General features: G+C 37.9%; 1 protein-coding gene across 10 annotated transcripts in view; it reads left to right on the top strand.

The window, feature by feature from the left end:
• Nucleotides 1-19,789, top strand: part of TPD52L1 (TPD52 like 1) — a 112,212-nt gene extending 92,423 nt beyond the window's left edge. For 4 of the 10 annotated variants that reach the window (XM_017533356.2, XM_017533353.1, XM_037740246.1 and 1 more), the window contains exons 4-8: nt 4,682-4,783; nt 8,388-8,402; nt 10,354-10,392; nt 13,729-13,789; nt 19,131-19,789. In XM_017533356.2, the coding sequence (XP_017388845.1) occupies nt 4,682-4,783; nt 8,388-8,402; nt 10,354-10,392; nt 13,729-13,789; nt 19,131-19,259 (346 nt within the window). In that variant the 3' untranslated portion in view covers nt 19,260-19,789. The remainder of the gene's footprint in view (nt 1-4,681; nt 4,784-8,387; nt 8,403-10,353; nt 10,393-13,728; nt 13,790-19,130) is intronic. The other 6 variants (XM_017533369.2, XM_017533368.1, XM_017533370.2 and 3 more) reach the window with 3 other exon arrangements.
• The last annotated feature ends 1,594 nt before the right edge of the window (nt 19,790-21,383 follow it).

Genomic DNA, 21,383 nt, shown 5'->3' with positions numbered 1-21,383 from the left:
TTTTTCTAGTTCCTTTAGGTGTGACATTAGGTTGTCTGTCTGTGCTCTTTTAGACTTTTTGATGTAGGCATTTAATACTATGAACTTTCCTCTTAGCATTGCTTGTGTTGTATCCCAGAGGTTTTGATGAGCTGTGTCACTATTATCATTCAGTTCAAAGAATTTTTAAATTTCTATCTTGATTTCATTGTTGACCCAAAGATTATTTAAGAGCAGAATATTTAATATCCACATATTTGTCTAGTTTTGAGGCTTCCTGTTGGAGTTAATTTCCAGTTTTATTCCACTGTGCTCTGAGATGATACTTGATACGATTTCAGTTTTCTTAAATGTATTAAGACTTGTTTTGTGGCTTATCATTGGTCAATCTTAAAGAATGTTTCATATGCTGATGAAAAGAATGTATACTGGAGTTGTTGGGTAGAATGTTCTGTAAATATATGTTAATCCATTAGTTCTAGGGCATAGTTTAAGTCTGTTGTTTCATTGCTGGTTTTCCGTCTTGATAACATGTCTGGTGCTGTCAGTGGAGTATTGAGGTCTCCCACTATTATTTTGTTGCCATCTAACTCATTTCTTAGGTCTGGTAGTAATTGTTTTATGAATTTTGGAGCTCCAGTACTAGATGCATATATATTTAGGATTGTGATATTTTCTTATTGGACTAATCCTTTTATAATTACATAATGTCACTCTGTCTTTTTTTTACTTTTGTTGCTTTAAAGGCTGTTTTGTCTGATGTAAGAATAGCTACTCCTGCTCATTTTTAGGTTCCATTTGTGTGGAATATCTTTTTCCACCCCTTTACCTTAAGTTGATGTGATTCCTTATGTGTTAGGTGAGTCTCTTAAAGACAGCAGATACTTGGTTGGTGGATTTTTATCCATTTTGCCATTCTGTGTCTTTTAAGTGGATTATTGAGGCCATTTACATTCAAAGTTAGTATTGAGATGTGAGGTACTGTTCTATTCATCATGCTAGTTGTTGCCTAAATACTGGTTATTTTTTTTTTCATTGTATTCTTGTTTTATAGGTTCTATGAGATTTATGCTTTGAGGAAGTTCTATTTTTGGGTATTTCAAAGTTTTGTTTCAACATTTAGAATTCCCTTGAGCATTTCTTGTCAGGGTGCTTCGTAGTGGCAAATTCTCGCAGCACCTGTTTGTCTGCAAAAGACTTTATCTCACTTTCATTTATGAAGCTTAGTTTTGCTGGATACAAAATTCTTGGCTAATTGTCTGCCAATTATTTTATTTAAGGAGGATAAAGATAGGACCCCACTCCCTTCTGGCTTGTAAGGTTTCTGCTGAGAAACCAGCTGTTAATCTGATAGGTTTTCCTTTATAGATTACCTGATTTTTTGCCTCACTGCTCTTAAGATTCTTTTGTCTTGATTTTAGATAACCTGATGACTGTGTGCCTAGGTGATGATCTTTTTGTGAAGAATTTCACAGGAGTTCTTTGAGCTTCTTGTATTTGGTTGTCTAGATCTCTAGCAAGCCCAGGGAAGTTTTCTCCAATTATTTCCTCAAATAAGTTTTCCAAACTAAAATTTTTCTTCTTCCTCAGGAACACCAATTATTCTTAGGTTTGGCCATTTAACATAATCCCAAATTTCTTGAAGGCTTTGTTCATTTTCTTTCTTTTTTTCTTTGTCTTTGTTGGATTGTGTTAATTTGAAAGCCTTGTCTTTGAGCTCTGAAGCTTTTTCTTCTACTTTTTCTAGACTATTGTTGAAACTTTCCACTGTATTTTTTGTATTTTTTATTTCCCTAAGCATGTCTTTCATTTCCAGAAGTTATGATTGTTTTTTCCTTATGCTATATATTTCTCTGGAAAATTTTTTAGTGATGTCCTTTTTTTTTTTCTTTAAAGTTTAAGTTAGTTTTCAATCAACTTACCTTTCTCTGATATCTTCTTGAGTAGCCTAATAACCTTCTGAATTCTTTATCTGGCAATTAGGAGATTTCTTCTTGATTTGGATCTATTGCTGAGGAGCTAGTGTGAACTTTTGTGGGTGTTATAGCACCCCAGTTTGTTATATTACAAGAATTACTTTTCTGATTTCTTCTCATTTAAATGGGCTATTTCTTAAAATTGCTCTTGAATTTATTTTTAATTGGACTTTTTTTTAAACTTAAATTTATTTTTTCCCTCTTAAGGATTAGACTTTAATGTCTATTTTAGCCTAATTTAATTCTTGGTGCTTATAGAGGTGAAGACTCATTGTATGCGATCCTTAGTTATAGAAAGTTTTTTTGTGTGCTGGCTTTCCGTGATGCTGGTTGTAGTAGTTATATTCTTGGTATGTGGGCAAGTTCACTGTCTCCTAAGGAGTTGGAATGGCACGGATCTCCTGAAGCTTATCTCGTTCTCTCATGTTGTACCCTCATTTATTTATTTAACTTTTTCCCACTGTTTTATTTACTGACTTGATGATTTAATCTTCAGGCCATTAGGAGAGGAGGGCAGGCATTGGTTGTGGCTAAGGCAGATGGGTAGATGTAATACCCGATGGTGGGCTGAGGTCCAAGCCTTGATGAAGGTGGCTGGAGAAGCTCTCAATTAGATGTCCTGAGGTTTTATCAGGGTGAATAGTTGGAGCTACCTCAGCTCCCCTACCAGGTAAGCAGGAAAGCTACTCACCTCACAGCCTCCTTCCTGTCCCAGTGTCCTGGCTATTCAGATTAGACAGGCCCCTGTTTTATCTATGGAAATGTTGATGCTCCAAATAGGGAGGAATTGTGACTTTGCCTCTCATGCAAGCCGGAATCTGGAGTGTGTTCCTCCTGTGGGGCTGCACTTACCCCAGATTTTTTCAAAAAGACTGTCTCTAGGTGCCTCCATTCCTCTGGGGGAAGCCCAACTGTGTCTGCAGTGGAGTGCCAGGGGGAACAAGAACGTTTTCTCCAAGGCCCTACACAATCACAGAGGCTGCCTGCCATTTGGGATAGAGGTGCAGACTTTCCCTACTGTGCCCAGCACTGCAATTGTGTCTCTGCTATGAGAAACTTCCCACCAGTAGAAAGATCTGGAATTCAATGGCTGCTGTCCACACTTTTGTCCCACAGGGTGATCCTTTGATGTAGTGCTCTCCCCTTCCCTTAGAAATTGGACTTCCTGAGAACTGAACTGCAGTGACTGTTATTTCTCTTCATGGCCTACCCACCCAGAAGTACTACCAGGCTCTGGGCTGGTGCTGGCAAATGGCTGTAAAGAGTCCTGTGATATGACCAGTCTTCAGGTCTCCCAGCTATGGATACCAGCACTTGGTCTGGTGGAGGTGGCAGGGGAGTGAAGTAGACTGTGAGAATCCTTGGTTATAGGTAGGTTTAATGTGCTGGCTTTCTCAAATGCTGGTTTTACTAGCAGTGAAGTTGTCATGTGGACAGACTCAGGACCTCTGGCTGGCCAGGATGTTACAGGCAGCAGTATTAGCTGCTCTTTTCTTCTTCCTGGAATCAGGGTTACTCTGTCATGAGTTGAAGTATGGCCTGAGTTGATCAACCTCCAGCCAGGAGGTGGTGCTTTCAAGAGGGCACCAGCTGCCGTTGTCAAGGTGGGATTTAAGCTTGCCCTAAATCGTCCAAGGGAGGTATTCTGGTTTCTCAGGCAATGGGTGGGCCCATAAAGCTCTCAAGAGTTTATGTCATCTGTGTTCTGCAACCAGGGCAGGTAGAGAAATGCCATCAAGTGGCGGCAGGGATAGGTGTGTCTGAGCTCAGACTTGCCCACTTTATTAACCAACTCAGAAATTTCTCAGCCCTAGAGGTAGCACCACTGTCCTTCCTGTCATGATGCTCACATCCTCAGGGCAATCTTTTGTCTTGCTCTTGTCACTTACCATCTCCTGTTGAGTCTATCTATTCTATCCCTGTAATCCACTATACTCTTTCTTTTCCTAGTGCCACTATTCCCAGTTCAGTCACAGAAAGTTGTCCCTTTTGATATCACCCACTCGTTCATCTACTATTTATTGAGTTTCTCCTTTTATCCCTTTCTCAGTGACTAGGGACACAAAGATGAATGGCTTCCTTGCCCTCAAGGAGTCAAGTCTAGTATGACATAGGCTTATCAACAAATATTCACAGTACTATATTCCTAAAACTGTTTTGAAAAAAAGATACTATATTATCTTCAAATGATGTGTTTTTATCATTTCCAGCTATATATATTAGAAAAATAAGCTAAAAAACTAGCTATATTTTGCCTTTTTCTGGGTTATTTTACCCAAATTCACAGTATAAGCTTAGATTTTCCTTCAAAACCTAAACCTGCAAATTCTAATTTCTGTGTCACCCTTGGTGACTAGAGCTTTCATTGACAAGTGTCTTTTTTTAGAATTAATACACTTCAAGAACAACATTCTACTCTCTGAGCAGCTCCATTATTTGTCATGAAGATCTGTACATTAAGATCTGTATTTGTATCTGTATTTATATTTCTGAATTCAGATTTAATGGTCTGACTTCCCTTCTGATGAACAGCAGCCAACCCATCATCTCTGGACAATGAATGGAAACAATTGCTTTTGTGGTGCTTCTTCCTAAATCTGTTGATGTTTGGAGAGGGCATGGCATTTGAAATGAAAGGACATTTTCAAAGTAAGGAATGAGAAGGAAGATTAATTTTATATGGGCGTTCATGATATAAAAACTGTGTTGTTGTGTTTTACTTCTAGCTACAAGAAAACACATGAAACCCTGAGTCACGCAGGGCAGAAGGCGACTGCAGCTTTCAGCAATGTTGGGACGGCCATCAGTAAGAAGTTCGGAGACATGAGGTACTATGGGAAAACACCATGGGAAGGGTGCTGAGCCCTTGGCTTTCCAATTGAAGGGAGCACTAGCCATTAGCTGCTCATCTCAACATATGTATTTTTTTTTATTTTAATGGATAAAAATGTTATATGGCTGGTATTATTGATGACTAAGATAAATTTTTACATTGGGACGCTTTTGCCTGAAGGTCAGGCTTAGGTGACCTGGTCCCAGAGTTGCTATTTCTACTAGGACCCGACCTGGTAAAAATAGAAGATACAGGGTAGTGAGACAGATCTCAAAAGAACGCAGCAAAATCTTACTAGCTGTAATATAAATGATAAATTAAAATATGCATTCAGTGGAACATGCTTCAATAAACTATTCTAGGTTATATATTTGTATACATCCATCTAGTATATTCTTCTGTGTTAAGTATATACATATTTATCCTTTTATTCCATAAAGGTACCATACATATATACTTCTGGTAGTTTTCTTTCTTCATTTTAAAAATATTTTGTGAGTATGTTAATAAATATTTATTGCACCTTCATTTTTAATGAATTTATTATCTCCTATGAGTGTACAGCTATAGCAGCACTTTTAGATAAGTACCTTTGCACATTTTGATTATTTTCAATATTTCACTGTTATATAAAATAAGGATGATCATCAAGGTTGATTCTGACGTGGTAACCAAAAGTTCTCACTGGAGGCACTAGAAAAAAAAAATGCGGTATTGGCCATAGTTTTTTATATTATGTACAAGGAATTTATCACATATAGAGTTATTGCTCTTTTAGTTTTTGCTTATGTAAATACCAGTCACAGTTTATTTTGCATTTGGCTGATATGCCTTGGAGGATTTTTCTTTAGAATCAGTTTCATTTTTCCCTCTATTCTTTAAAAACTTTTTGAGTACATTTTAAATTTCTTCTTTAGAAAAAAATCTGTGTGTATTTACTTTACTGGATTCTTAAACTATTACTTTTTTATTAAAAAGAAAAAGCTTTGGGCTGGGCACAGTGCCTTATGCCTGTAATCCCAGCACTTTGGGAGGCTGAGGCAGGCAGATCACTTGAGGTCAGGAGTTCAAGGCCAGCCTGCCTAACATGGTGAAACCCTGTCTCCATTTAAAAAATATACAAAAATTAGCCAGGCATGGTGGTATGTGCCTGTATTCCCAGCCGCTCGGGAGGCTGCGGCAGGAGAGTTGACTGAACCCAGGAGGTGGAGGTTGCAATGAGTCCAGATCATACCACTGCACTCCGGCCTGGGCGACGGAGTGAGACTATCTTAAAAAAAAAAAAAGAAAAGAAAAAGCTTTGACACTGAGAGGCAAATATTTATGTATTTCTATCTTTGCATTTATAGATATATCTTTATGTATTATATTATTAAATTTTTTTACTTCAAAAATTGCTGGACTGTACAACATTCACTATTTTAACAACTAGGCATTCACAAGGACATATGCATGAATCTGAGTACATTGTTTTATCTTCATTTTTACTAATATCACAATAATAAAAAGTAATTGAACTTCTTCAGAGGCAGGTGTGATAAATAGGTAAACCCTCTGGATTATTAAGTACCTCTAATTTTATTACAAATAAAATTTGTAATCATTTTAATGGCATTATAACATTTATCTAAACGAATTAATAATCCTTTAAAACAGGAAACGCTATAACCTGTTATACCCAAGAAGACATATCTTGTTGTGTTTATAAAATTGGTTCTCTACATACTGAGCTCACTTGAACCCTGGGAACCCTGCGTGATACTGCTAACTAGAATAGTGCTTCTGCATCTTCAGGTGATTTTACAAACACCTCTGAAGCTTATTTAAAATACTTATTCTTAGGTTGCACCATTCAGAGGTTGTGCCTCAGTAACAACCTCTGGGTTGGGGTCTAGGAATCTGCTTTTATAACAAGCTTCCAGATTATTTGGCTTCAGAGGGTCAATTTATGAGGAAGGCAGACATAAGTTAGCTCACCTGTAACTGGGGTTCTCACTAATAAAATGGATATAAGAATAGCAGTATCATTGTACTATTATAAAAGTAGCAGAAGAAAGCTTGGCATGTATTATACACTCAAAAAATAGCCGTTTTTTCTCTTTAAGTGACCAGCTTAGTTACAAGATAGCTCCACATGATAGAAAGTAGAGAGAGTACATTAACAGGAGCCCACTGTATTTCGTATAGCCCCTGTTCATTGTTTTTTCTCAATAGTGACGAATGAAGACTGTGGTTCACATATGTAATATGTTGACATTCATGTTTAAACACTAATTGGGTACAATGTCAAGGTTGTATTTACTGCCTTTCCTCCTGTTTCAATGTGGCTTTGTTTAGTATAGTGGATGGCCTATTTGCCAGGACTTCTAAACTTTCCACTAATTATTACTCCATGTAAAGGACACAACATTTTCATTATAAACTGTGGCTAAAATATTGGAAAATATAGTCTATGTTACTAGAGACTCAAATACAATCCTGAAATATTTTGAAGGGTTTGAAGATTTCAGAGCTATATTTATATAATATTTCATGTATATATTTCTCTCAAACTATATCTAACATTTGTATATAAATGAGAATAACTCTGTAAAAGCAACACATTTTACAAAGAATTTTTAGTTTAAAATTATGCTAAAACAAGTAATATACATAAAAGTCATTTTAAAAGTGTTTAAGCTTAATTTAATATAAGCCCTTAAATGAGAAAAATTCATAAGCTTTGATTTTTTGTTCAGAAATGAATGTGCCAATTTGTAAATATGAGGAATAGGTTAAAATTTGATCATAGACCTTTTATTTTAGACTTCTTTTTGGTTAAAAGTATCATATTATTCTATATTTTTATCAATTATGCTAGAAATTTTTTGTGCATTCTGGTAATAAATTTCTGGATTTATTCAAAAAGATTACCAGCAAAATTCAGATACCTTGGAAGAAAAAACAGTACCTCTCAGTTCTTCTTTAAAATAACTCCAAATTAATACTTACAGATCTTTGCAAAACCTAGATTTTGAGCCTTTTAATAGCTGGAAAAAGGCATTATGTTAGGATTTAATTTGTATGTTTTGTAAAAATACGTTATGTTTTTCTGAGCTAAGTAAGATTCTCATTTTAACCTGATTGTCATGGAAGTACCCGCTCTCTTTCTCCATCCATAAAATAACATTGTTAATACCCCTTTAACCATAATGTTTCCTGTGAAGTTAAAATGAGGTCACACCTAGGAAAGTATTCCGAAGAAATACAAGTGGTTGGAATCATTTTTCTAACAGCATTAGCATGTTCTGGGAACTTCTCAGTTAATTTGTTCAAACTAATCCAGTGGGGACAGAATGTTTGGAGAGGGCATGACATTTTATTAGAGGCCAATCATTGTTATATACTCGTAGGAATAACAGTTAGAAGCAAAACCTAAGTTGGTAAAATGATTTGACAGAGACATTAAAAAGTCAGTGTAATCAAAAGTGGTATAAGAAGCTACCTGTCTCTGCTCCGGGGCCCTTGAAAGGGGACCCCCAAGAGCAGTGCGGTGTTTCTCTGCATCCCTGTTTGCTAACTCTGCTCTTGCTCTTCTCTCCTGTGCTGCCTGGCTGCAGGTCTCACTCCATTGGGTAAGCACCATGGGGCTGCGTGTGGGACCCTGCCCACTCCCTTGCTGCCCTTGCTTCCCAGGACTTTGTTTCTTTCACACTGTTCCTGAACCAACAAAACTACATTCTATGTTCCAGAGAGTGTTCGTGACCAGGAGGATAGTTTACAGGGCACCTAATACATTTGAGCCTATTGAAGTACATCTCTGTCTCATTTCTGAATCATTTACACCATGTCACTTGCTGAGGAATCTCTCAGGAATCTTCCTCAGCACCATTTCTTCCCGTGTTGACAGAGGTCCTTAGAATTGAAAGAAGAAGAAAAAAACAAGTGGAGATTGAAAGTTATGTATGTTTTTGGCTGGGAGCAGTGACTCACGCCTGTAATTCCAGCACTTTGGGAGGCCAAGGTGGGCGGATCATGAGGTCAGGAGTTCAAGACCAGCCTGGCCAAGATGGTGAAACCCTGTCTCTACTAAAAATACAAAAATTAGCGGGGCATAGTGGCCAGAGCCTGTAATCTCAGCTACTTGGGAGGCTGAGGCAGGAGAATCGCTTGAACCCAGGAGGCTAAGGTTGCAGTGAGCCAAGATCGCACCACTGCACTCTAGCCTGGGTGACAGAGCAAGACTCCATGTCAAAAAAAAAAAAAAAAAAAGAAAGAAAGAAAGCTATATATTTTGTAAATCTTCTAGAAAGTTGAGAAACAAAAACTGATTTTCTTGAGATTGTCATGTTTCTCTGAATTTCTTACCTGTTAATTTGTGTTGATGTTTCACCTTCAACTTTCTGTGCCTTCTGAAGTTGGAGGGAACAAGGGTTACTGAAGAAGCGCGTATGTTAAGAAGTTTGCAATTGTTAGTCCCGAGCCCCTGAATTAAGCCTTCTTTTAGCTGCAATCTTATTATATACTTTTATTTTTTTAATTTTTTCCTAAGAAAGCGGTCTGTATTTACATAGTAATGCAGATGAGTTTCTTTTAGTGATGCTTTTAAAGTATAATTTCTGAGGAAATATCTGCCTAGTAGTTTCTAAATGGAGTGCCTAGGGTAAGACTGTAAGTATCCCCTGAATTTCTGTGTCCTTTTCTGTGTTCTAGCAAAGTGCTACCCATACTAATGCCCTCAGTGGATTTTGTCAGGGAAGGGTAACAGATTTAGTCCCTGAACTATTAGCTTCTTGAGAGAAGAGAAAGCAGAGATGCTGTTGAAAAGTGTGAGGTGGGAGCCAGTACTAGGCCAGGAAAATGGACCCATTGTGCTCCTCCCCCTGCCCAGTCTGATATCTGAGTGAGATTCACTAGAAAGTAACAGGCAATCAACCAGAGGAAAGATGAATCAGCTACTAGGATTAATAGGATGAGAAAGCTAAATCTCTTAAAATTCTCAGGAATGTTTGCGTTTGTACCAGATGTTCTTGACAATCAAACCTGAATGGATGCAGAAGTCCCCGCCCCCACATTGGCCTATGAGAATTGTGTTTCCCTGGCACGTGATTCCTTGAAAGTCTTATGTAAGCTTCTTGCATTCCTCTGGCCAGTTTCTCTACCATGGAGTGATTACCTCCTAACCGCCTGGCTCTATTTCCTGGATACTGCCGTTTGCTCCTTACTGTCTTCCTGAGCAGAAGGGAGTAGAGACCCGGGTTGGGCCTACAGAAGATGCCCATGGGCTACTGGGCTCACCTAGGAGAAACCAGACATTCGCAGATTTCCTAGCAAAAGGAGGCTGTAGACAGTAAAATAATATGCAACCATGGCTCCACCATCTACTTTTCATTTATACTCTTGAAAGCTGACACTGCCCCATTATACCCAACAAAACAAATATCATCTTGGTTGGATGGGCTGGGAATATTTCAGATATTTGGAATTACTGTTTTAGAACTACAAATAGGGAGGTTTTCATTTACTTATGTTGTGCTCTCTTCTTTTTTCTTTTTTTCCCCCCTTTAATCTGCTTTTGCTTTGAAGCTACTCCATTCGCCATTCCATAAGTATGCCTGCTATGAGGTAATGTGTGTAAAATATTTTATATAATATGACTATAGAATGGGTTTAAGATATTATTTTATTTATATTTACCTATGGGCTTCCCCTGTTTTATGTGAAAGGAAATTGCTGATGTTATTCAGAAGAAAAGACTGACAATTCTGTAGAATTGTGTAGTTTGGGCTTTTGACCAGACATCCTGTCTTAAATCCAGCCTTTCCTGTGTGACCCAAGACAAGTGACTTAACCTCAATTCTTTTATTCATATATTGCAAGAAATAAGACCTACTTCATATGGTGTTTGAGACATATAACCAAAAGAGCCTACATAAAGCATTTAGCACAGCATCTGAACATGCCAACCGATCTTGCAAAGGTACACTTGGGTTTCTTATTTCAGCAAAATTAAATGCCAGCCTGGGGGAAAGTTTAAATGAAAGGATAGGAAATTAAGAAGGCTAAAATTCTAGAAAGGATATCATTAGGATTCTTAACATAGATATTAAGTTGAGACGTTTGTTAAACAATAAAATGCCAGCAGAATTACTGTCCAGATAATAACTGGTGAGAAGGACATTCCTAACTTCAAGTTTCCATGGCATAGTGATGCAATCTGGTAAAATTTAATAGTAAGATAGGAATGAGTGTTAAATTGAAAATCTGAAAATGCAGGCTTTGGCTAGGATTAACTTTCCACTCTTGGGAAAATCACCTCAATGGTATCAGCTTCATCATCTTTAAAATAAGAGGCTAGAACCAGATTAGCTGCTTGTGAAAAGTGCCTCCCCCACCCACAGAGCCCTAAGGCTGCCTAGCGATGAAGCCTCTGGGAGCTTCCCCCACTTCAGTCAGAGCTATGCTTCTTCTACCTGCTTTACCTTAATATTGTGGTTTGAATACTTTACAGAGGGGGTTCAGTTAGTTTCAATAATTTGAGACCACTGAAGCCAAATTCTTTATAATCGTTTCCTGTGTTTTGTGTTTTTTAATTGTCATGAAGCCAAATTCCTCCTAGGGTCATTTGCAGTGCTAAAAGTTTGTACATCTGATTAAATCTGATTAAAGTTGTACATCTGATTAAATCTGATTAAAGTTTCTCCCTGTTCCAGCATGTACTCTAGTATAATTTAATTAGACAAATGTCTGTTCTATTACATCTTATGAAGGAAGGCTCTTTTACACTGGGGTTATGTGGTTAATTGGTTGATTTGGAAATTTAACCACAGTATTTAGTTCTCTGTATTTGGTGGTAACCAGGGAGTACAGATTCAAGATTGCTTAGTTCATCTTTGAATGGCTTGCTCCCCCTAGCTTAAGAACGTCTAAGTTGGGTAGTGGAACCTAAGGCTCTAATTTCCTTTACTTGTCAAATTTTAAATCTGGGTGTCAGAAGAAGGCTTGCAAAAATTAACATGGTTTTGCCCTGTGAACCAGGAAGTCATCTGGTAGTAGCTTATGGGTCAAATGCAGTCTGCATGAGCTTGCCTGAAACTAACTTGAAAAAAAAAATTATTTTGCTTGTCTAACATATACCCATGAACCGTTTCCTCACTGTGGGCCTTTGTAACTGACGGATGACAGGCAGTCATGAGCGAAGGCTTGGTGAAATAAAACCTGCAATGGAAATGAAATGCCAATAACTATATACCTTTTGAGTCACGCAGGTGTAATTTTACTAATGTTTCATCACGAAACAGGATTGTAGAGGATTACTTATAGGAATTTAACTCATGTTTGAGTCACATACAAGGTGTGATGCCACGTCAGGGTCCTCTGAACTCACCTGTGTTGATCTGTGCAGCCTGAAGGCAGATACATTTCTGACCATGTGAAGCATAAAAGACTCGGGAGACAATCCCCAAATTCACTCATAAACATCTATGTCCATTGCCTTTTAGTAGCATAATAAGAGTGATGCTTCATTCTGCATCATACAATGAAACCTATATTCTATAGCCATTCTCCTTTGTAAAGTTTTTCTAGGCCATTCTTATTTTACTTTTTTTTTTTTTTTTTTGCACTCAAGAGAGAATAACAAGTACCTTATTAATTCAACATTTAGTTGAATTATTTGATCTGAAAATGATAGCAGTTGTTGCTGCTGAAAGCTGACATGGATACAAGATTTAAAATACACTTAGTTCAGTTCCTGTTTCTTTAGTAGGAGTTGTTGCTATTTTTAATGGTAGTGATGTCATTAAATTATAATATCATGGGGCCAAATACAATATAGAAAACTAGAAAGCACCAAATGAAGTTTTTAACGCTTAAAGCAACAAGATGATGTATAGATTATTTAATACAATGAATGTGTCACAAATAAAATGGCATTAGGGGCTGGGCACAGTGGCTCACGCCTGTAATCCCAGCACTTCGGGAGGCCGAGGCAGGCATTATCACCTGAGGTCAGAGTTTGAGTCCAGCCTGGCCAACGTGGTAAAACCCCATCTTTACTAAAAAGACAAAAATTAGCCTGGTGTGGTGGTGGGCGCCTGTAGTCCCAGCTACTCTGGAGGCTGAGGCAGGAGAATCACTTGAACCCAGGAGGTGGAGGTTGCTGTGAGCCAACATAGTGCCACTGCACTCCAGCCTGGGTAACAAAGTAAGACTCTTTATCAAAAAACAAAACAAAGCAAAAAAACCTGTTTAGTAAGAGAACAAATAGATATATCCTATGTGGGAGGAAAAATAACACATTCTAATAATACCATTTAGATAAGGCATTAGGTAGGTAATGGGTATGTTTTATCTTAAAATAATGAAAGCATTAACTTTCCAAAACACTACTTCATGGAAGCTGTCAAAATGATTATTTTTTTAAGGCATGGAAAAGAAAAAAACATGAACATTTTTTTCCTTGTGCTATTTCTGTCTTGTCTCACATTTGCTGAAATAAAACTTTAAAAAATGCCAAGTGGCAAAACTCAAACATGACGTTCTTCATACGGATTTTCCATTGCTTACTAAAAAACCTGAGTCGGGAAGAGGAGTGTTGTGATAGAAACAATAAATGCTAAATGAAAACTTAAGCTACCTATTGCTCCACTGGCTCACTGGAAATGATTTACAGTATACCATGGCATTATTATAGTTGTGTCATTGCCAAATATCATATTATTTATTGTACAGTTGACTATCTGCCCATTTTACTTAGAAAAATTCCATGTCAGGTTATGGTTTGTGAACCTAACCTATCAGAAGTGACATACATTTTAAAACACGGTTGGTGTAGATGGCAAGCTGACAGGTAGCTCTGTTGCAGAGGCCAGGTTTACAAATATGAGCAGAAAACCAAACAGCATGGTTGCTAAGACAGCTAGGTCTTTGGAGCTGACCTCTCTTTTTTTGTTATTTTAGGAATTCTCCTACTTTCAAATCATTTGAGGAGAGGGTTGAGACAACTGTCACAAGCCTCAAGGTACAGATGAAGTGAATTCTGTGTGAGTGGGTCCATGGACTCAGGACAGCTTAGCCATCGCTGCGGTTAGTTCACAGTCAAGGCAGGGACAAGAAGGCAGGCTTGCATCAAGTCAGACCTTTTCCTTCACATATACATCTATGAATAAAACCACGACTGAACAGTGTTACTGTATCCTTAGAGTTGTTTGTATAAACCATTCAGGGGTGAATTGTTCATTAAAGTGAATTGGGGTACGTGTTTACCATTTAATCTCTTAATGTTACCCCTCAAAAGTAGATAAGTGAGAGACAACTGTGGATAGGATAAAGGCTATATGAAGTCTGACTTTAGAGTATGAGTGGAAGTCCAATAACAGCTCAGAGCTGCTCTGGTTTGGACATAGACCAGTAAAAACAAACTTGGGACTATGTATCCACTACCCGTTCAGCTGGTTAGTTTATAAATTCAGGTACTGAGCACGGTACAGTATGGCTATCATAGAGGAAAAATTTAACTGAGTCACAAAATGCATTTTATAATAATGCAATAATGCGTTTCATCCCTGGGTATAAACTGAAAATGTGCCTATTAAAAAATTCACTGGACTTATTGTTTGAGCATAGGTAAGTTTGAATACAAAGAGTAAAAATGAAATCAGTCTAGTCTTAAAATGTATTGAACTTTTAAAACAAGAAAAATCACTAAAACTACGAAGATAATTTTTAAAGGTATCATTTAATGACTTAATTACATCTTGCTATCATCATCCCTATTTTGTATACATACAATCCATTTCTGTATTTTACCATAACTGGGAAAATTAAGAATGCATGTGATCTTTAACCAGATCAAAAACCTTTATATCCCATGCTGATTACTCAGCTGCCTCTGAATCCTGCGTCTCCACGCTGCTGTCACATGTGCTGCCTTGATAAGTATATGTGAAGTTGTAAGTTATTCCTTACTTGTGGTCCAGGTGCTCTTATGGATTTTGACCCGGAGAGTCTTTTTCTCAGGGCAGGGTCTTTTACATAGTCTTCTACTTCTACTTTATTAGGCCCATAATCAGGTGTTTAAGGCCAATAATGAAATTATTATTCAGCATTTACCATGCCTTCATCAGTTTCATTCACCAGCAGTTTCCAGTTGTGCAGTTTCACCACTCTGCATGCCAACATGATCACTTACTGAGCGTACAGGGACTGGTGGGTGTTGTTAAACTGCCCCATGGGCAGGAAAATTTTTATAAAGGGAGGAGCATCCAATGTTGTAAACATTTCTCTTACTAGAATATCAAAACAAAAGGCTCAAAAATCCCAGGAGTCAGTTTCTAAACATTTGGTTTTCAGCCTCCTTAGACAACACAACGAAGATGGATTCCATTGCTCGTTAGACAAGTTTTGATATAGGAGAAGTTGTACTTTTTAGGTTTTCTTTAGAAGAAGGAGAAACGAAGATTAAAGAACAACGCATTTTCATTTGCTTTTAGGAAATTCTGGAAAGCTCACGGCTCACATAGGATTTAAGTGTTTGATCCACACGCTCAGCTTCTCACTTTTCTCACCTTATTGGGATAGAAGGTATAGCCTGCCGCCTACTTCAGACATGCACATAACTAACCCCGCCCACCAGATACTAGCCTTCAGGAGGTGAAGACCTCCAGAAAGTGATTCTGTTTGTATGACTGTTCATGGTTTAACAAGACTCACATCCCATCCACCTCCTATCTCACAGCCAAAGCCTAATCACTTTTTTTTCTGTCCACCCAGGCAATGGAGAATAGCTGATAATCACGCTTTGTGTCAAACCTACCACTTCCTCAATAATTACAAATTTCTCAGTCCTTTTTCCCCCAACTAGGATAAATAATAGATATGTATAACCCTTCTTTATATAGCTCATTTTCTGCAGTTTACTTTTGTGTTCTAAATCTTCTCCAAAATGTCTATATTGTTCTTTAATTAAGGATCCTTAGACTGTTTTCTGCTGAGGGAATGACTCATGAATCAGTAAAGATAAGTAGAATTTCTTCTAGATCTACGTGCTGCATTTCCATTCACATGCCCTGCTTTATATTTGATTTTTGAAAATACTGCTGATAAGGAATCATCATATTTATATTCTGAGAAATATGGTTCTGCTGTAAAGGTCCACTCCTGCCACCTTCCCACACAATCTGTCATGTACCATGGGGCACTTGTACCAAATCCATTGTTCTTTCTTTATACCCAATTCTGTAGTTGGTTTTTCCATGAAACAGTTTTCCAATCCTATAAAATTCATTTCTGCCTACACAAGGTGTATTACTTGACACTTTAGCTGGTGTCGCCTATATAGTCACTGAGCATGCTGTTTCATCCAAAACAAACAAGCAAATGCGGAACCAACTCCTGTGAAACCACCCTTGGTATCTTCTACATGTCCCAATGAGTCATGAGTAGCTACATCTCTTCCAACCATTTTGCATCCATGCCAAGCTGACCATATTTTTAGTGTGTCTACTTTTTAAATAATAAATACATTACATGGCCTGGACCAAAACCTTAAAAAAACAAAGGGCAAGCTTACATGTTTTGTTTCTTTTTGTCCTCTCAATCAGTTATTTTGTTATGAGAGATGAGGAAGCCCAACTCAGCAATTCAAATGAAATTCTATGCAAAGAACAATTATAATTTTGGGGACAAAGTGACAAATACTTGGATGAAAAATGATTATGAAGAGAAGGTTCCAGGAGAATTTTATCATTCACATCTTTGCTTAAGCAGGTCCTTACCTAAGGTATTGCAGTAGGCAGCCATTAAACCTATGTGGTTAGGAAACTCTCTTATTCCATTCCTTCTTTGCCAAATTTATTTCTTACAAAGTCATTTCTTTCTTCTTTACTACTCTGTTTTGAATCAAGAAACAGGAGAGAAGAAAGAAACAAAGAACAGAAGAACACATCAGTAATTGGTATTCACTGAATTCAATATTGTGTGTTACTTCTATTGCAAAAGAGAATGTGAATGGAAGAAACAAAAGGAAAGAGGGAACTATTAATAGAGTAGATTACATTGAATTAATCTTATTTGTTTCTCTCAGGGAAGAAATAAGCATAAAGAAAAATCACATAGTGGAAACCATCCCTTCCCCCTACCTATTCCCAGTGTTAAGATAACAAGGGGAGGAAGAATCAGTGCTCTGCCAGAGGTCCACAAACTAAGCTGGCCGTTTTCTTTGGAATGATACATATGCTGAGAATGGCTTTACGCTTTATAATGGTTGAAAAAAATCAAAATAAAAATATTTTGTGACATGTGAAAATTAAATTATATGAAATTCACATTTCAGTGTCCATACATTAAGTCTTACTGAAACACAGCCTTGGCCTGGCATAGTGGCTCATGCCTGTAATCCCAGCACTTTGGGAGGCCGAGGTGGGCGGATCACCTGAGATCGAGACCAGCCTGGCCAACATGGTGAAACCCTGTCTCTACTAAAAATAAAAAAATTAGCTGGGCATAGTGGCAGGTGCCTGTAATCTCAGCTACTTAGGAGGTTGAGACAGGGAGAACTGCAGAGGTTGCAGTAAGCTAAGATTGCACCACTGCACTCCAGCCTGGGTGAAGAGCAAGACTCCTCTCAAAAAGAAAGAAGGAAAGGAAGGGAAGGGGAGGGGAGGGGAGGGGAGGGGAAGGAGAAAGGGAAGGGGAGGGAGAAAGGGAAGGGAAGGGAGAAGAATAGAAGGGAAAGGGAAAGGGAGAAGGAAGGAAGGAAGGAAGGAAAAGAAAGCCACGCTCATTCATTTAGGTATTGGCTGTGGCCAGAACTCATTTGAGTATCTGTGAGAGCAACAATATGTTTACTAAGCCTTAAGTATTTACCGTCTAGCCCTTTACAGGTAGAGTTTTCTGACACAAGCAGAGTGGAAAGTTTAATTCAATAAAAAATTTATTAAAGAGGCAGAGAGAGATTTTAGTGACAATTGGAGAAAAGTATGTTTTGTAATGATGGAACTGCTTTTGAACCCTGGTTACATTTTTAAAATAGCAGGCCAGGCAGCACGAACAAACTCCTCAGTGTTGTTGATGTCTGTGAGTGATCACTTTGGTGACAGTGGGGCATCAACGTCAGTTTGGCAATAGCAACATTATCTATTCTATATCTCTGTTTCCTGCTTCAAAGTGCTTTTTCTACATTATGAAAAACAATAGGAGGGAAGGCCAATGTGACTATTAATAAGACTTGTACTAAGCATTTTGGACCATTAAATATACAGCTTTTTAAATAAGGAATTTTTCAAAATAGCCATATTTTTAAATTGTAAGTTAATTCCTTCATGTTTATTCTTAGTCAATAGCAAGTATTGACGAAAAAGGCCTCATAAAGCATCATTTCTGCATTGTAAGGAATATTCCTACTATAAGAGTGTATTAGTTCCATTTCATGCTGCTATGAAGAAATACCCAAGACTGGGTAATTTATAAAGGAAAGAGGTTTAATTGACTCACAGTTCCACAGGGCTGAGGAGGCCTCAAGAAACTTACAATCATGGCGGAAGGGGAAGTAAACATGTCCTTCTTCACATGGTGGCAGGAAGGAGAGGTGCTAAACAGAAGGGATAAAAGCCCCTTAAAACCATCAGATCTTGTGAGAACTCACTCACTATCATGAGAACAGCTTGGAGGCCACCACCCCCATGATTCAATTACCTCCTACCACGTTCCTCCCTGGTAGGCTTATGAGGACTATGGGAACTACAATTCGAGATGAGATTTGGGTGAGGACACAGCCAAACCATATCAAAAGGCAATTACCTAAGATGATGTGAAATCACCAGTGATTAAGGCTTGATCCATCTCCAACTTTCAGAGCAGAAACGAGAAATCATTTTCCATTGAGCCACTCTGTCTTTTCAAAGGCATTTGCCAGAAATCCAGATTGTCCTGCTAACTCCCCCAAAAAATCTTAAGTTTATGTCATGTAAAGATGTTTATACATTTGTAAAATTGGAGGAATTAATAAAAAAAATCTAATTCCATTTTGATTAGATCAGTTCTCTGGGTGAGTGGGGATAGAAGTTCCAAGTCCATGGATCGGATTATGCTCTTGAAGGGATTGAAATCTTAGAAGTAGAAGAGACAAAGAGAGAGTTGCTAAAATTGTGCAAAATTAAACTTTGGAATCCTGTCCCAGAACCCAAGTATGAATAACATTCTAGCACTCTGCTAAAGGAAACAAACTTCTCTACATTCCTTTGTCTCTAAAGATAGAAAGTATTTCTGAATGTGAAAGTAATCCAGCTTTTGGCATTCTTATAAAAACATTACAAAAATGATAGTAACAACTAACTGCATTTTTGTGGATCTGCTCATTTCAGACGAAAGTAGGCGGGATGAACCCTAATGGAGGCAGTTTTGAGGAGGTCCTCAGCTCCACGGCCCATGCCAGCGCCCAGAACTTGTCAGGAGGCTCCCGGCGGACCAAGGAGGAGGAGCTGCAGTGCTAAGTCCGTCAGTGTGGCTGCATCCAGAAACCAGCCACTGGCCAGCCCATGTCTGCCTGTGCTTATCCAGATAAGAAGATCAAAATCCCGCTGGGGAAAACCCAGGCTTTGACGTTGTTATTCAAATGGCCCCTCCAGAAAGTTTAATGATTTCCATTTGTATCTGTGTTGATGATGGACCACTTGACCATCACATTTCAGTATTCATAGATGATTGTCATCTTTTAAAATGTTCCCACTTGAGCAGGTACACAACTGGTCATAACTCTTGTCTGTGTAATTTGATGTATATTTTCCACACATGTAGCTATTGTTTGCTTTGATTTCTGCTTGGCCTCCTTTATGATGTGCATGTCCTTGAAGGCTGAGTGACAGTCCCTTTCAGTTCAGCAGATCAACAGGATGGAGCTCTTCATGACTGTCTCCAGCAATAGGATGATTTACTATAAATTTCATCCAAATACTTGTGATCTCTCTCACCTACATCGATTATGTATGTTAATTTCAGCAATTAAAATAATTGATTTTAATGACAACTTTGAATTCTTAATTTCTTTGTCTTAAAAGTTGCTAGGTATAATTCTACAGATGCAATTTTAAATCAACTTTTAGCCAAGTGCAGTGGCTCATGCCTGTAATCCCAGATCTTTTCAATGCCAAGGTGAAAGGATTGCTTGAGGCCAGGAGTTCAAGACCAGCCTGGACAATGCAGACCCTGTCTCTACAAAAAAAGAAAAAACTTAGCCAGGCATAGTGTTGCTCACCTGTAGTACCAGCTACTCTAGAGGCTGAAGCAGGAAGATTGCTTGAGCTCAGGAGTTTGAAACTGCAGTGAGCTACAATTGCACCACTGCACTACTCCAGCTTGGGTGACGGAGTGAGACATTGTCTCCAAAAATAAGTAGTCAACTTTTACTGCTAATTTGGTGAATCTGAGGATATGAAAATAAATATAACCTCAGTTATCCTAGGATGTTAAAATAATCTCCAATTTTAAAATTCTCTCCACTCTACACAGAGTAGTAGTTATTCAGGTAAAGGATATCTGAAAAAGAGATAGCTAGAAAATGGGAGAAGCAGAGTTCTGCAACCCCTTTCATCTTGTGAATTGTTCACATGTATGAAATAACTGGTATTTATCAATCGACTCAGGTTTCTGCATTTTTACCTTCCATATCACATGTATCTCTTTTTTCTAAATCAGAACATACATTTGTTATTAGGTAGCAGGGATATAGCCTTAAGATATATTTGTAAAATGCATACTGAATAGACATCTAAAAAAAATCCCTATTTAACTCCAGATGGATTAAAGATCTAAACATAAGATCTAACACCATAAAAACCCTAGAAGAAAACCTAGGCAAAACCATTCAGGACATAGGCATAGGCAAGGACTTCATGGCTAAAACACCAAAAGCAATGGCAACAAAAGCCAAAATAGACAAATGGGATCTAATTAAACTCCAGAGCTTCTGGACAGCAAAGGAAACAATCATTAGTGTGACCAGCAACCAACAGAATGGGAAAAAACTTTTGCAATCTACCCATCTGACAAAGGGCTAATATCCAGAATCCACAAAGAACTAAAAATGATTACAACAAAAAAACCTATTCAAAAGTGGGCAAAGGATAGGAACAGACACTTTACAAAAGAAGACATCCATGAGGCCAAGAAACATAAAAAAGTGCCCATCATCACTGGTCATTAGAGAAATGCAAATCAAAACCACATTGAGATACCATCTCACACCAGTTAGAATGGTGATCATTAAAAAATCTGGAGACAAAAGATGCTGGAGAGGATGTGAAGAAATAGGAACACTTTTACACTGTTGGTGGGAGTATAAATTAGTTCAACCATTGTGGAAGACAGTGTGGTGACTACTCAAGGACCTAGAAATAGAAATACCATTTGACCCAGCAATTCCATTACTGGGTATATACTCAAAGAATTATAAAGTGTTCTATTATAAAGACACATGCGCACATGTGTTCATTGCAGCACTGTTTACAATAGCAAAGACCTGGGACCAACCCAAATATCCATCATCTATAGACTGGATAAAGAAAATATGGCACATATATACCATGGAATACTACAAAGCCATAAAAAACGATGAGTTC

This window comes from Cebus imitator, unplaced genomic scaffold, assembly GCF_001604975.1.
Source record: "Cebus imitator isolate Cc_AM_T3 unplaced genomic scaffold, Cebus_imitator-1.0 Scaffold81, whole genome shotgun sequence".
Taxonomy (NCBI): Eukaryota; Metazoa; Chordata; class Mammalia; order Primates; family Cebidae; genus Cebus; species Cebus imitator.
This window is presented reverse-complemented; position numbering and strand designations above follow the sequence as displayed.